This window comes from Pleurodeles waltl, chromosome 8 (genome assembly GCF_031143425.1).
Source record: "Pleurodeles waltl isolate 20211129_DDA chromosome 8, aPleWal1.hap1.20221129, whole genome shotgun sequence".
Lineage (NCBI taxonomy): Eukaryota > Metazoa > Chordata > Amphibia > Caudata > Salamandridae > Pleurodeles > Pleurodeles waltl.
This window is the reverse complement of record NC_090447.1, coordinates 812,702,868-812,715,365: the sequence shown is the minus strand read 5'-3', so window position 1 is coordinate 812,715,365 and position 12,498 is coordinate 812,702,868. Positions and strand designations below refer to the sequence as shown.

General features: G+C 46.9%; 1 protein-coding gene across 1 annotated transcript; it reads right to left on the bottom strand.

The window, feature by feature from the left end:
• Positions 1–357: 357 nt before the first annotated feature.
• ZIC5 (Zic family member 5) lies at positions 358–7,531 on the bottom strand. Its single transcript, XM_069205073.1, has 2 exons — positions 6,461–7,531; positions 358–2,204 (listed from the first exon to the last, which is right to left on the bottom strand). Exons 1-2 carry the CDS (start codon positions 7,425–7,427, stop codon positions 1,780–1,782), a joined length of 1,392 nt encoding a protein of 463 aa, XP_069061174.1. The 5' UTR covers positions 7,428–7,531; the 3' UTR covers positions 358–1,779.
• Between the last annotated feature and the right edge of the window lie 4,967 nt (positions 7,532–12,498).

The following is a 12,498-nucleotide window of genomic DNA, read 5'->3' as shown; positions in this document are numbered from 1 at the left end:
AAAGAGGCGGCAAGTAAATATAAGGCAAGGCAATAACACCATTTATAAGATTTAGAACGATGTCCATACCTCATTGGTGAGAACATGATGTTGCCCAGTGCATTAATTACTGCCAGAAACTTATGTAATTAATAGGAGTCTTTTTTATTCGGATGTTTTGGATCAAGTAAAACAAATTATGTATAGTTTAGTAGACACTGCATATCCATCTCTCCCCCTCAGGTCAAGCTGTGCATCCACCCCCTCCAGCAAGCTACAGTGTGTATGGGCATACAACCGCTTAAATATGCATATTTACAAATAATTCGATTTTTTAGATAGAAATGCAGCATTCAAATATCAAGGCGCAGACATGAATAAGGTAGATCTCCCTTTCATATGATGCCGCCTCTTCAGGAAAGATTATGTTTATTGGGATAGTAAAAGACAAACAAACAGTACAATTTCACCAAAATGAATTGCTACAATTCTTTGGTGCGCCTGTAGGCTCACAGCAGTTGTGTGTGTGTTTTTTAGAAATAAATTAATTCTATCGTACAAAATAATAAAATTCATATTCAAGACATTAACAATAACAGGACTACAGCAGTCACTTGCACGTACATTTCTACAAATCTCGGGGGAGGGGCTCTATCTGTTGAAGCCTCAGTGTCCCTGGGGGTGCATTACGAGTCCTTAGCATGAGTGCATGATGTGTCTGCTGAACAAGCAGCCTGCATGCTAGATGTGCTTCCCAAACCACAGATAAATTGCCTGAGAGTTATCCCCCACCCCCTCCCAATCTGCCTGGCCCCATCCCTTTCAAAGCCTTAACAGCCAGGCCAGAGGTCATGTCCCCATCAATGTTTCCCACTAAAGATGAACCATCATAAGGTGTAGAGCCCTTGACATGCCGCCCCCTCCCCACCCTTGTGTTCATCAGTCATAACGCCTTGTTGGAAATCAAAGCCCCTCCCAGAGCCGAGGGTGAACGAACACTGAAGCAGCCCTCTCAGTCCGTTGCTAGGCCTGGTAAGTGCAAGCCAGGCAGAGTGAGCCAGGGGCACGCTGGCCTCACCAGCCGCGAGGCTGCTTGTTAGATAATGCCACTCTCCGGGTGTGGCACCACAAACACTGGCGTACACTTATCACACAACAAAATAGTCGTTTGAAATTGAAACAACAGTATCCTTTTTATATAAAGGCCACACTTCTGCTGCCGGACAGCATCAGTTTACATTAAGATTCTGGCTGTACGTTTTATTTCGATAACATTATAAAGATTTGCCCCACCCCCATGTACTGCATAAAAAATGAGAAAGGACTGCGACTGCTACACTGGATTGAAACCACTATCAGAAAAAAGTACAACTCTCTGTCTAGACGGAGCCACAATTTTGTAGTCTGCAGTACATAATCCAGCAAAAGGAGGACGGTAGAGTCCAGTGGATTGCGGGGTTCATACTGTGAATATCCATGGTTGGAAAGTCCAGCATCAAAGATACAACCACGAGTTCAGGTCACATGAGAACTTTCTATGCACCACCCCCCTATTGCCGATCTGCTGGCTGCGATAATGCCCCTGTGCGAGTTTTGTGCCTTTATTCTCTGAACACCAATCATGAAACAGTGTAAACAGAAAGTTAATGGGGGTCCTTCTTGGGGTCGCACTTCTATCCCTGGGCCACAGGTGGCATTGGGCAGAATAAATATTGCTGGGCCTACACCCCCCCTTCCCCTGCACGACTCGAGTTTTTCCCAGTCCAAGGACAGGTGAAGGAGTTTCCCGACCAGATGCTCTTAGCGCATAGTCCTGGGGTCAGAGTTCATGTACAGGTCTTCCTCCTCGGAGTCCGTCGTCTCCGCGTTGCTGGAGGGGGAGTGCAGGTGGTTGGGGCCCCCGCCGGCCTGGCACACGTACCACTCGTTGAGGTTGGCCACCTGGGGGGACATGTTGGCAGAGCGCCCCCTGGCGGAGTCCTGGTCGGGGGAGAGAGGGGGGCCCGCACACTGGTACCCAGAAGTGGGGGAAAGGGGCGGGGACTTGCAGTGTACTTTCATGTGCTTCCGCAGTGAGCTGGGGTGCGTGTAGGACTTGTCACAGCCCCGGACTTTGCAGTAGTAAGGCTTATCGCTGGTGTGGACGTGAGAGTGTTTTTTCCTGTCGCTGCTGTTGGCAAACTTACGGTCGCAGCCGTCGAATTCGCACTGGAACGGCTTCTCTCCTAGAATAAACATAAACACGCATTTAATGCAGGTTATTAAGAAGTTTTAAATTCCAGCGAGTGCACATCAATATACCATCTTAAAAAACGTAATTGTTAGGTTGCGATGGTGTACGTATGCGGGAAAGCTTCCTAACAGTGTAGATTACAAATGACGAGTTTTACACATTCAAGAAACTACAAAGGAGAAGAAACCCTTATTTTTGCGACTGTCACTGGATCCGAACTCCGTCTAGTGGTTCTGGGTGAGGGGTGGAGGGGGGAGTTTATACGTATAATTCACACTGGTATTTTTTCTAATGGACACAGCTTACAAATGTTAGCGTCTAAACTCACAACTGTCACCAATGGGTTCAGTAGGGACATTGCACCTGTGAACTGTCATTGAACTGGTCCCAAATAAAAAAAATAAAAACATGCAAATGCATCCACATAACCCTTTCCCTGTGCAGTCACTTAAACGTGGCCAGTGGGGCTGAAGATAGGACCTACTTTAGTTACACACTTGGCGTTGCAAGAGTTACATTCGAGGCCACTGTTAGTGTAAATCGTTTTCCGGGAGGGGGGTCTTAAAAAAAAAAAAAAAAATACACGCGTTTTGCACTTTTACATGTAAAACCCGCTAAACGAAGTGCACTGCCATAAAGTGCTTATTTACACATAAATGTGCTGTGGACAATCGCGTCTTTGCTATTAAGAAGAGGGATGGTATGTGCGCACCGCATAGCGCCTGAGGCCTGGGCTGCCGACAAACCGGCTGCAGATCACATGAACCCCACAGAACATGACCTGCGAGAGTAATTTCTCCTGGGTCATTAAATGACAGTGTTCACTTGGTTTGTTTACAAACACGGCTGGTGATAAGACTTCAGGGCCTCAGCCACGCACTGGGCGCTGAGAGAAGGCCAGGAACACACGCCTGGCTTCCCGGGGCCAGATAGGCCGGGCCCCGCCCGCCTCTTACTCACAGGTGAGCGTGGCGGAGACGGGAGCCCTCGGGCGCACGTTAAACACCATCATATCCTGTAAACCGCGAGTGCGCACCACAATTTACATAACGCCCTGGGCTCATTCTGTCATCCATCGCTTCTTTTTCGCTTACCTAAGAGCGCCGCAGTACTATTATGCTGTGAGATTTAAACGGGAAATCTCCGTTGCCCTTTTCCCTGGTAATGAGATTTTTTTTGCTGCCTCAAATAAGGATTCCCCGTGAATAATCCCAATCTTTCTAGGGATGTCCCTCCAATACCACGTGCTGTCCGTACCGTACACGTTAATTCACAATAAACACGCCAGGGGGTGACGCCTGTGTTTAGTACAGAGTTTTCAAGCTAAAAAGCAGCGAGACGAGCGATGTCCCTCTGCCGTGAAGGCGTTCTGTGCAACCGACTGCGTTTTAGTGGTCTCTGTGGGCGCGAAGGGGCGATCTAATACAGCAAACGAGAATTCACATTCCGAATTAAAGATCTGGGAGTAAATCAGCGCAGACTGCAGGGATCAGTGAACGATGGCTCGCTCTCCTCTCAACAAACTGCAGACACACGCGAGCCCCAAGTGTCATCTAACAATGAACAGAAACACTGCACCAGAGTGAAAAGGACATGCTGGTGCCGTGCAGGCCAAGAACGGCACAGTGAAGCCAGCCACAGCTTCATGCTTTCTTAAGCAGCTTTCGAGTGCTTGAAAACTCACCCTGAAGCGTTTTCACGAAGATTCCCTGCGAGATTGTAATCGCAAAGGAAGTGTTGACAGCAGAAAAGTGAAAGCTTTAAGTCACTGCCGTGCCCCGCGGTCAGGGTGTCAAGCCAGACTTACACATGTAGACAAAATACAGATCACATACAGCGCAACCGGTCGTGTCGGAGCGCCTAACAGTGAGAGTACACTTTTTTTGCGCCGCGCTTGCGTCAATTTTGGACGCAAAAGCGTCGCAAATCTACAAAATACAATTATATTTTGTATGTTTGCGCCAAAAAATGGCGCAAATGCGGCGCAAAAAGTATAAATATGGGCCTAAGAATTTAAATGTGAATTTAACCAGGTTCACCACTGATATTATAATGTGCAAAAACGGAGCGCCAAAAATGTGCAAACTCCTCGTATGGACTAATGCGTAAATGTGTCCTAATGAGTAATTTATATGGGCCCAGATAGTGTTGAGCAAGCTTTATAAAATACAATTGAAAGCCTTCCTACGAGCAGAGAGTTATCAGCACAGCTCCTGTAACCTCTCCACGCTGTCAGACGAGGCGGGTGAACTAACAGGATGAAGTCCTTGGGGTGCGTCACCTGCGGCCCGGGGGTGTTTGCGCCATCCGGCGCAGGAAATGGCCACCGCTGTGCGTCTGCGTGGGCTGTTTACTTCTCCCACGGGCACCCTGCTCCCAGCACACCAGGGAACGGGGCCGGGCTCCCTCACAAAGTAATTCAACCTAAAACGTGCGCATTTCACAGACCCTCCGTGCACCTGCATAAACACAAAGCCTCACACTTCTCCTGCCATGCGTGTGTGTGAATTCATATTTCCACAGGCTCAGCTGCATCCGTCAGTGAGCATGCACCCAATCTTTGGGGTGTCAAAGCCGGATGATTGAAGGCACGTTTCTATTGAAAAAGTATATTGGCAACCATAAGTTTAAAATGTAAGCACTGTGCCAAAGGTTATGTGCCTCTGCACTGAAGTCAGAGGAAGCTAAAAGCAATCCTCAACTATATATATCCATAAAGCTGAAGATATAGATGTTTATATACATCCACAGACACACAGCAGAGACAACCCCCTGCTGTAAATTATAAGCATATGGCCAATCACCAAGGAGTTCTGGGACCATAAAGATAGAGGAAATAGTCTGGCTGCAGCTCCTTTATAAGGCCATAGAACGTAATAAGGGAATGACAGCTGCTGAGTTGTGACTACTAATGTCAGCAGCCAATGTGAAAGGTAGCTCACAGATCATCATCATAACTGCAGTTTACGAATCGAGAACTGCCTTTACATTATTTTCATCTGTTTTTCTACAATGATCAACAAAAAGGACATAATGATGGTTCAATCAATGTATTTTCTGCACAGCATTGGTAATTACAGGAAAGGTGGCTTTATCTATGTATTCTGTATGCACTTTTTCAAAACACATTAAACTGATTCCATTATACTTTTGCATAGATTCTAATTTTATTTACGTCTGTAACTGTAGTAACTCTTCCATATAAAAGTGCAAAATATTCTGCCTAACGTTTAAAAAGATATTAAAGATGATTGGAGAAGTCACAGATGTTAATAATAAAACACACACTTGTGTACATGCAATATGTACACACACACACATCGCCACAGTACAACATAAGATGTTTTGTCAAAAAGTAGACGTATGGGGGGGGGGGGGGGGGGGGGGGGGGAGGAGGAGAACTCCAGTATAGGCTGAAAGTGCCATTAAACCCACCTAAACCTACATGGTGAAATGTGTTATAAAGCACCCAACTCCACTCTTGTAACAAAAGTATATATTAAAAAAAAAAAAAACATCAATAATCAGGTTGTAGGGATCCTTTTGTACTCATGCTTCTCGAGCGCGGAGCTCCTGTTACAGCCACCACGTGGGCTGTAGTAACCGGCGCGCTCTCAGGGGGTGGTGTTTGTTTGCATGTGTGAGTTGTAGTAGCGTGAACGGGTTGCTCTTCAGCACTGCCTCGCGGGCTTAAAAAAAAGAAAGGCCTATTTACAAAAAGCGACTACTCAACACATAGGCTTTGATCAGGGTTGAGTCTCCAGATTTCTGCAGGGGCTGGAAGGTTCTTCTTGACACGGTGCTCTGACATCCCACCTCACGTCATCTAAGCTTTCCTCAAAGCAGCAAAATATCTTTAATGTGGCACAAGAAAGCGTTACCTTCTCTTCTGCTCTGTAGTGCAAAGGATGGGGACCCTGGGTTCAGTTCTCCCTTTGGTTAACCCCAACCCTCACCCCTCCAATTCTAGTAGCTACAAAATCACTCGGAATGGAGCATTTAAGTAGCACGAAACGACATCTGCCTCTATGCACTAGACCTCCAATGACTTACTGCACGCAAAAGAAAGAAAATAAGTCCCATAAGACGGGGCAGAGGCTGGGGGTAGGTCTAACATGTACACAGCACTAAACAACTGACGTCTCTAGGCGCTACAGCGTCAAAGTTTTACTACATATGCGGGAAACAAAACGAGCCAGACAGTTGTCTCGGAAAACAAAGCAGAGGGAAGGGGAAGCAAAAACCCACCTGTGTGCGTCCGCTTGTGGATCTTGAGGTTCTCGGAGCGGGCGAAGACCTTGCCGCAGGCAGGGAAGGGGCAGGGGAAGGGCTTCTCGCCCGTGTGCACCCGGATGTGGTTGATGAGCTTGTACTTGGCCTTGAAGGGCTTGCCCTCCCGCGGGCACTCCTCCCAGAAGCAGACGTGGCTGCTCTGCTCTGGGCCCCCCACGTGCTCGGCCGAGACGTGGCCCACCAGCTCGTGCATGGTGCTGAAAGTCTTCCCGCACGGCGGCACGGGCGCCCCGGGCTCCTGGTCGATCCACTTGCACACGAGCTCCTGCTTGACCGGCTGCCGCATGTAGCGCAGGAAGGCTGCGGCCGCCGCCGCCCCGGGGTGTCCGGCCAGGCTCAGGGCGCCGTAGCCGTGCAGGGCGTAGGGATCCCCGCGGGGGGCGCCGTAGAGCTCCCCGGGGAAGAGACCGCCCTCTGGCAGCCCGTAGGTGCCGGCGGCCGAGATGAACATGCCTCGGTGCTGCAGGCGGGGCGGGGAGGAGCCCCCTGGCGGCGGAGGCTCCCCCAGCGCCCCCTGCATGGCGGCCGCCAGCTCCCGGCGGAGGAGCAGCTCGCGGCCGCCCGGGTAGGCGAAGGCCGCGGCCTCGGGGAGCTGCTGCGCCTGAGAGGGGCTGAGCTTGAGTGCCATGTGCTCGGCCGCGAAGGGGTCCCCCGGAGCCGCCTCCGAGGGGCGGTAATGCGGGCGCCCCGGGTACCCGGCCAGCGCGGGGTGCTGCTGGGCGGCCGCCAGCTCGGCCAGCCTCAAGGCGGGGTGCCTGCGGCTCAGAGGGGGCTCCATGGGCCCATCGGGGCCGGCCGCCCGTCTCACTGTCGCCCGGTCCGGCCGCTGGCTCGGATGAAGCGCTCTCCGGAACTTCTTCTGTCTGGGCTCCAACTCTGGCGGGCCCCCCGCCAGCGCCCCCGCTCCCCCCGAGCCAGCCATTGGCGGAGAGCGGCGCGCTGCGGGGGCGCGAACCCCGGCCACGGGGCGTCCGCCGGGGATTGGCCGGGGCCGCAGTGACTGGCAGGGTCGAGGGGAGCGCTGATTGGTTGGGTGTCAAGGAGCGAGGCGCATGGCAGGGGGCGGGGCGTGGTCGGGACCCAAGGGCTCCTGTAGCCGCAGAAAACGCTTCCGCCTTGACAAAGTTTTTTTTTCTTGGACAACTTTCCGGCGCAGGGGCGGGGCTACAGGGGAGCCCACCTATCGCAGCTCGGACCGCAGGAAGCCGGCTCTCTGGGCAAGCAGGAGTTTTATATTAACACCTTTTTAAATGTCTGGTGGGAAAAACGAGCGACACCCTATGCGGTTTCCAATCTGTCTCCATTTTACGTCTGAGGGGAGAATTATTCGACTTCCAGTAGTAGCTTCCACCGGTGATCCTCACTATATCCAACAGCCCTCGCTGAACACATCCCGCAAGTCAAACTCCCTTAGGAACGATGACAGCTACACTCTTGGCAAGAAGAGACTGCATACAAAACTTCACCATCAGTTTTTTTCTACTGAAAACCGCTCGCTGAACAAATCACGTTAGAAAAGCAGAAATATGGTAAAAATAAACAGATTGTCAACTGCTAAAATTCTACAATATTTGATAATGGGTAATGACACGTCTTACATTTTGTAATGGATATTTAACTTAAAAAATAAAACGTACGAGACATGGAAGATCTTTGGTTCGGTAATAATATATGCTAACTGTACTGTAATGCACACATTCTTCATACGTAAGTAATGCTCACAAGTGGATACGTGAACGTTAAAAAAGTACCGCTATAATAGGAAGACATTGAGACGGATCTGTTTTTTAGGGCAAAACAAACTAGAAACAAAGAACGTGTTGGACATAAAGTTATGGGGGTGAAGCATAACTTGAATCTCCTTGACATATATTGGCATTCTATTCAGTGTGCCATTTTAATTTGCGCTCTTTTTTACAAATATTAGCTACATTTCCCAGGGCTGCGTACTTTATACGAAGTAATTGGTTTAGTTCCAGACGCACCTTCAATGAAACGACAAAACAATGGCGTGTGCTGATCTCAGCTGTCACTTGTACACAGCCATATTTGGACAATATGGAGATGACTCGAAAAGGCTAGTGCACAATTTACAAAAATGTCTGAACTGAGAACAAATGCTTGCGTAATTTGTTTTCACGAACACGAATGCAGACGAAGTGCTTATATTGAACACGAGTTATATTCAATTTATTCTCTGTTCCCCTTTGTTTGCACTTGTTCTTTGTTCTCGATCAGTCCCACAGAAACAGCTACCCGGAATTAGCGGCTTTTTTTTAACCCACTGAAGAAGGAGTTGAATAAAATCCAGTTAATTGGTTTGGTGGCCATGTTCCATTCGGTTTCAGGCATTGCAAGGTGTGATATATTAGAATTCATTACCTTAAGTAATGACCGGGCTGTGGCGACACTTTAATAATTAATATTCGCCCTGAATAATTACAGTCGGCTGGTAAAAAGCGACACTTTTCTAATTCCTTTTAAACGACCAGTTAATAAAACAATCGAAAGTGTTTGTAAATCGTGCCTAGAAACTAGTGTTTTGTCATTAAAAACAATAACACAGAATTGGCGGTACATTTTCCAACACACTACATTGCATCTAATAAAATCACAAATTAACTGTACAATGTGCACCGAGATCCAGGAACTGAAATCAGTTTATGTTTTTGTTGTGCCATGTTTGCCCTGACAACTCCTGTAAACTAAAAAGAAATATATGCACTGAATTGTGACCAGTAACGCACATTTGTTTTTGTCTTACCGTTTAAGTATGAAAAATTAATTAGTATAAGGAAAAAGGAGCGCACTTTGCTGTGGAGGGTAGAGCCATTGTGCCCCACCTGCTTGGAAATGCTATACTTTGCTCACAGAGGCCAAATAGAACTTTTAGCGCCATGTGGTTTTACCTAGTTGCTTTTGACGAAATTCGGAGGCCATTCAACAGTATATAATCCAATTAAAACCGTCAAACGAAACAGTAAATATTGAGATATACCTTACTGGTCCGAAAGTTCCTTTCACGTAAAATATGTGCGCGGCCCCTAAACTGGGAAATCGCGAAGAAAGCGTTGAATGCATAATAGGTGAAAGTGCGTATTTCAGAAGCGTAGCGCGTTTTCTGTCGAAATCCTACACTAAAACACCTCTTCTCCCATTTGACGAGTTATAATTATTGGTGGTCATATTATACAGCTGGTACACTTGCTGCTAACCAGACAATTATGATTACACATATTTGAGCGCAATATCACTTTATTATGTCCATTACAAATGCTTTAAAAGTTGCTTTTGGTCGAATGTAAATGTGCTTTTGCAAAGCGCCTAAGGAGGCACTCTATGTACCAGCCTATCCAGCGAAATATGCAGTTATTGTGTAAACTGCACCTGCCTTTCAACATGCTTCTACCTTTCTCCCCCTACTAACTACTTTGTTTATTGCGAATCTCAAAATGGTCACATTTCATTGTGTCTATGATAATCGTTCAAATTATCCAGGGGTGGGAGGTGTTATATGAATGTTACTGCAGATGAATGCACTTCGGACACTTTAATGGCACGAGCAGACACATAGTGCATGATTTCACACCAGGCCGAGGAACCTTAGGTGGTCACGCACGGGGGACCACGTGGCGGTTACCAGGCGTCGGCTCCTGCCAGCTCGCTCCTCAATGTGCAAAATGGCCACACTGATGCCCATCCGCCATTTTGTTTCCACGTGCCAAGCCGGGTTCTGTGTACTAAGTCGTGGACCAGGAAGCAGGGTTTTGCTGCGGACTATCATCTTCCTAGTCCGCATTACCTGTTTCATTTATTTATATAAATAGATGCACGTGCACCCCTTCCCACAACGTGAACATAAGGCACTCATACTCCTCCCCCATAGACACGCAAATGCAGATCTGGTAAAAAAAAATGAAAACACCAGAATCAGATACACACGGCATTGGATGGGGAGGATTTTGACTAGACACAACGGAAATGTGGAAAAAAACACACCAAAGCAAACAACAAAGGCTGTTGACCACTTGTTTGTGTTGGTCAAATGCACTTATTAATTTTATAGGCGGGGGTGGGGGGGCATTTTCTATGCCTGGATACGATGTGCAATGGGACTAAAGGGCCGAGTTGCAGCGACGACAGACCTGTTAAACAAATACGGTTGTGTGGGTGCCCGGTGTGCGTGGTAGCGCCCCATCAACCCTCGGGGCTGGCACAGACCTGGTTACAGGCCCTCACTGCGCCCTAGGCGGGTATTACTGCTGGGCAGCGCCGGTGTTACTGGCACTTGCTGTGCTGAAGCTATGGCTCTTTGGAAATTAACCCGTTTCATGTAGTTTCTTTTGAGTCCAGTGTTTGTTTGTTTTTTAATTTGGTTGTGAACATTTCTCCAAACGTCCTCGTCAGTTAAAAAAATAACCTTTTCTTGATTAAACAAAATAAAATATCGAGCCATCATTAGATGGCAGTTCTAAGGGCTAAACAAACTTTTTCTTTTCATTTTTTCTTCTGCACCATATTGCTTGTTAAGAAACGCCTACAAAGTGTAATAAGCAAAATTAAATGTTATTCATACCAGTGCTTGAAATGGAAAAAATAAAGTGCAAGTACTCTGTGCCAGAGTACCTGCTTGTTTCTGAGAAGGGCCGGTACTCTCTAATTAAAAGAATTACGTTTTTCTTGAGATGTACCGGTATTCTACCTCTCAAAATAAAAAAAGTGCCGGTGCTCAGTACCGGACAGTAGCGGCCCATTTAAATCACGGATTCACACTCGAATGTCTATACTTAAAACAAGCATAGAAAAGCTACCCTCCTAGCAACGACAGGTGTGCGTTGTCAATGGAAGAAACAGGGGAGAACTAAAAAGCAAGAATAAATGGAAAAACCTACCCGCACGGTTACTGTGCCTGGCGTTGAAGAGTCAGTGCCGCTGACTCGGACTTTCATTTTTCTGAGGTCGATAAAAAGGGTTTGCTAAAATTAAGTCTTATTATTTAAAACAAAATTACACCCACAGTGGTAGCAAATGTTTAAACAAAAAATGTTGTCGTGTTTCCATGCTAATTTTTCTTTTACTCCCTCTCTCTCTCTCTTTTCATCCACACCTTAAGCTGTGGTGTGTCCTCCCATGTAACTCGGGCAAGCAATACATATATTTCCGCAGATGTTCTCGCATTTCCGTTGCTGCCCTTATAACGGGGACTATGCGAAAGAAAAATGCTATTTAACTATTTTATATTCGGTTAAATAGATTGCAGTCAGTAAATGTTCTTACATGCAAAACCCCTCACAAACAGATCTACTCTTATCGCCCTCTATAAATACACATAGACACGTGCATGCATGAAAGTGACTTTATAACGTGAACAACATCGATGTGCAAATATTTCTTTTTCCACGCTGGCTAACTGCTCAATCGTTCTAAATGGCCCACACAAACTCTGATGTGTGTGTTTTTAGTGTCTCCCTTTTGTGATGCGGTCCCCTGGGCGCAGCTCTCTCTTTCAGTATCTTTCAGCTCTGAAAGAAGCGGTTGCAATAAATCAAATGATGACACGTTGATGCGTTTACTTATAAAAGCAGTATGGTTAACATATGGCAATGCAATTTGTGAATGACAGCAGAAACGGCGCTACGCACCTCTATCGAAATAGGGCCCATTTTAAAGCAGGGGTATCAGCTGTTATTGGTGAATAAGGCCAAAAAACGCAAAAAGGAAAGAACACATTTTAATTTCTGCCTATTAAAAATATACATTTGCAAGTGTGCAAGTGTTCTTATATCTTCAAGCGTGCAACCAGATCTTATATTTTCAAGCGTTACACAATTTAAATCACATCAGATTAAGACTTCCCGGCTGAAGGACATGTTCGATTAACATATTGCATTTGATAGACGTGTGTCTACTTGAAAATATATCTCCATGTTTAAACAGAAATAGAGAACACGCTGGCAGTGTGTGCCACACACAGCCGGGGTGTGTACAACAAA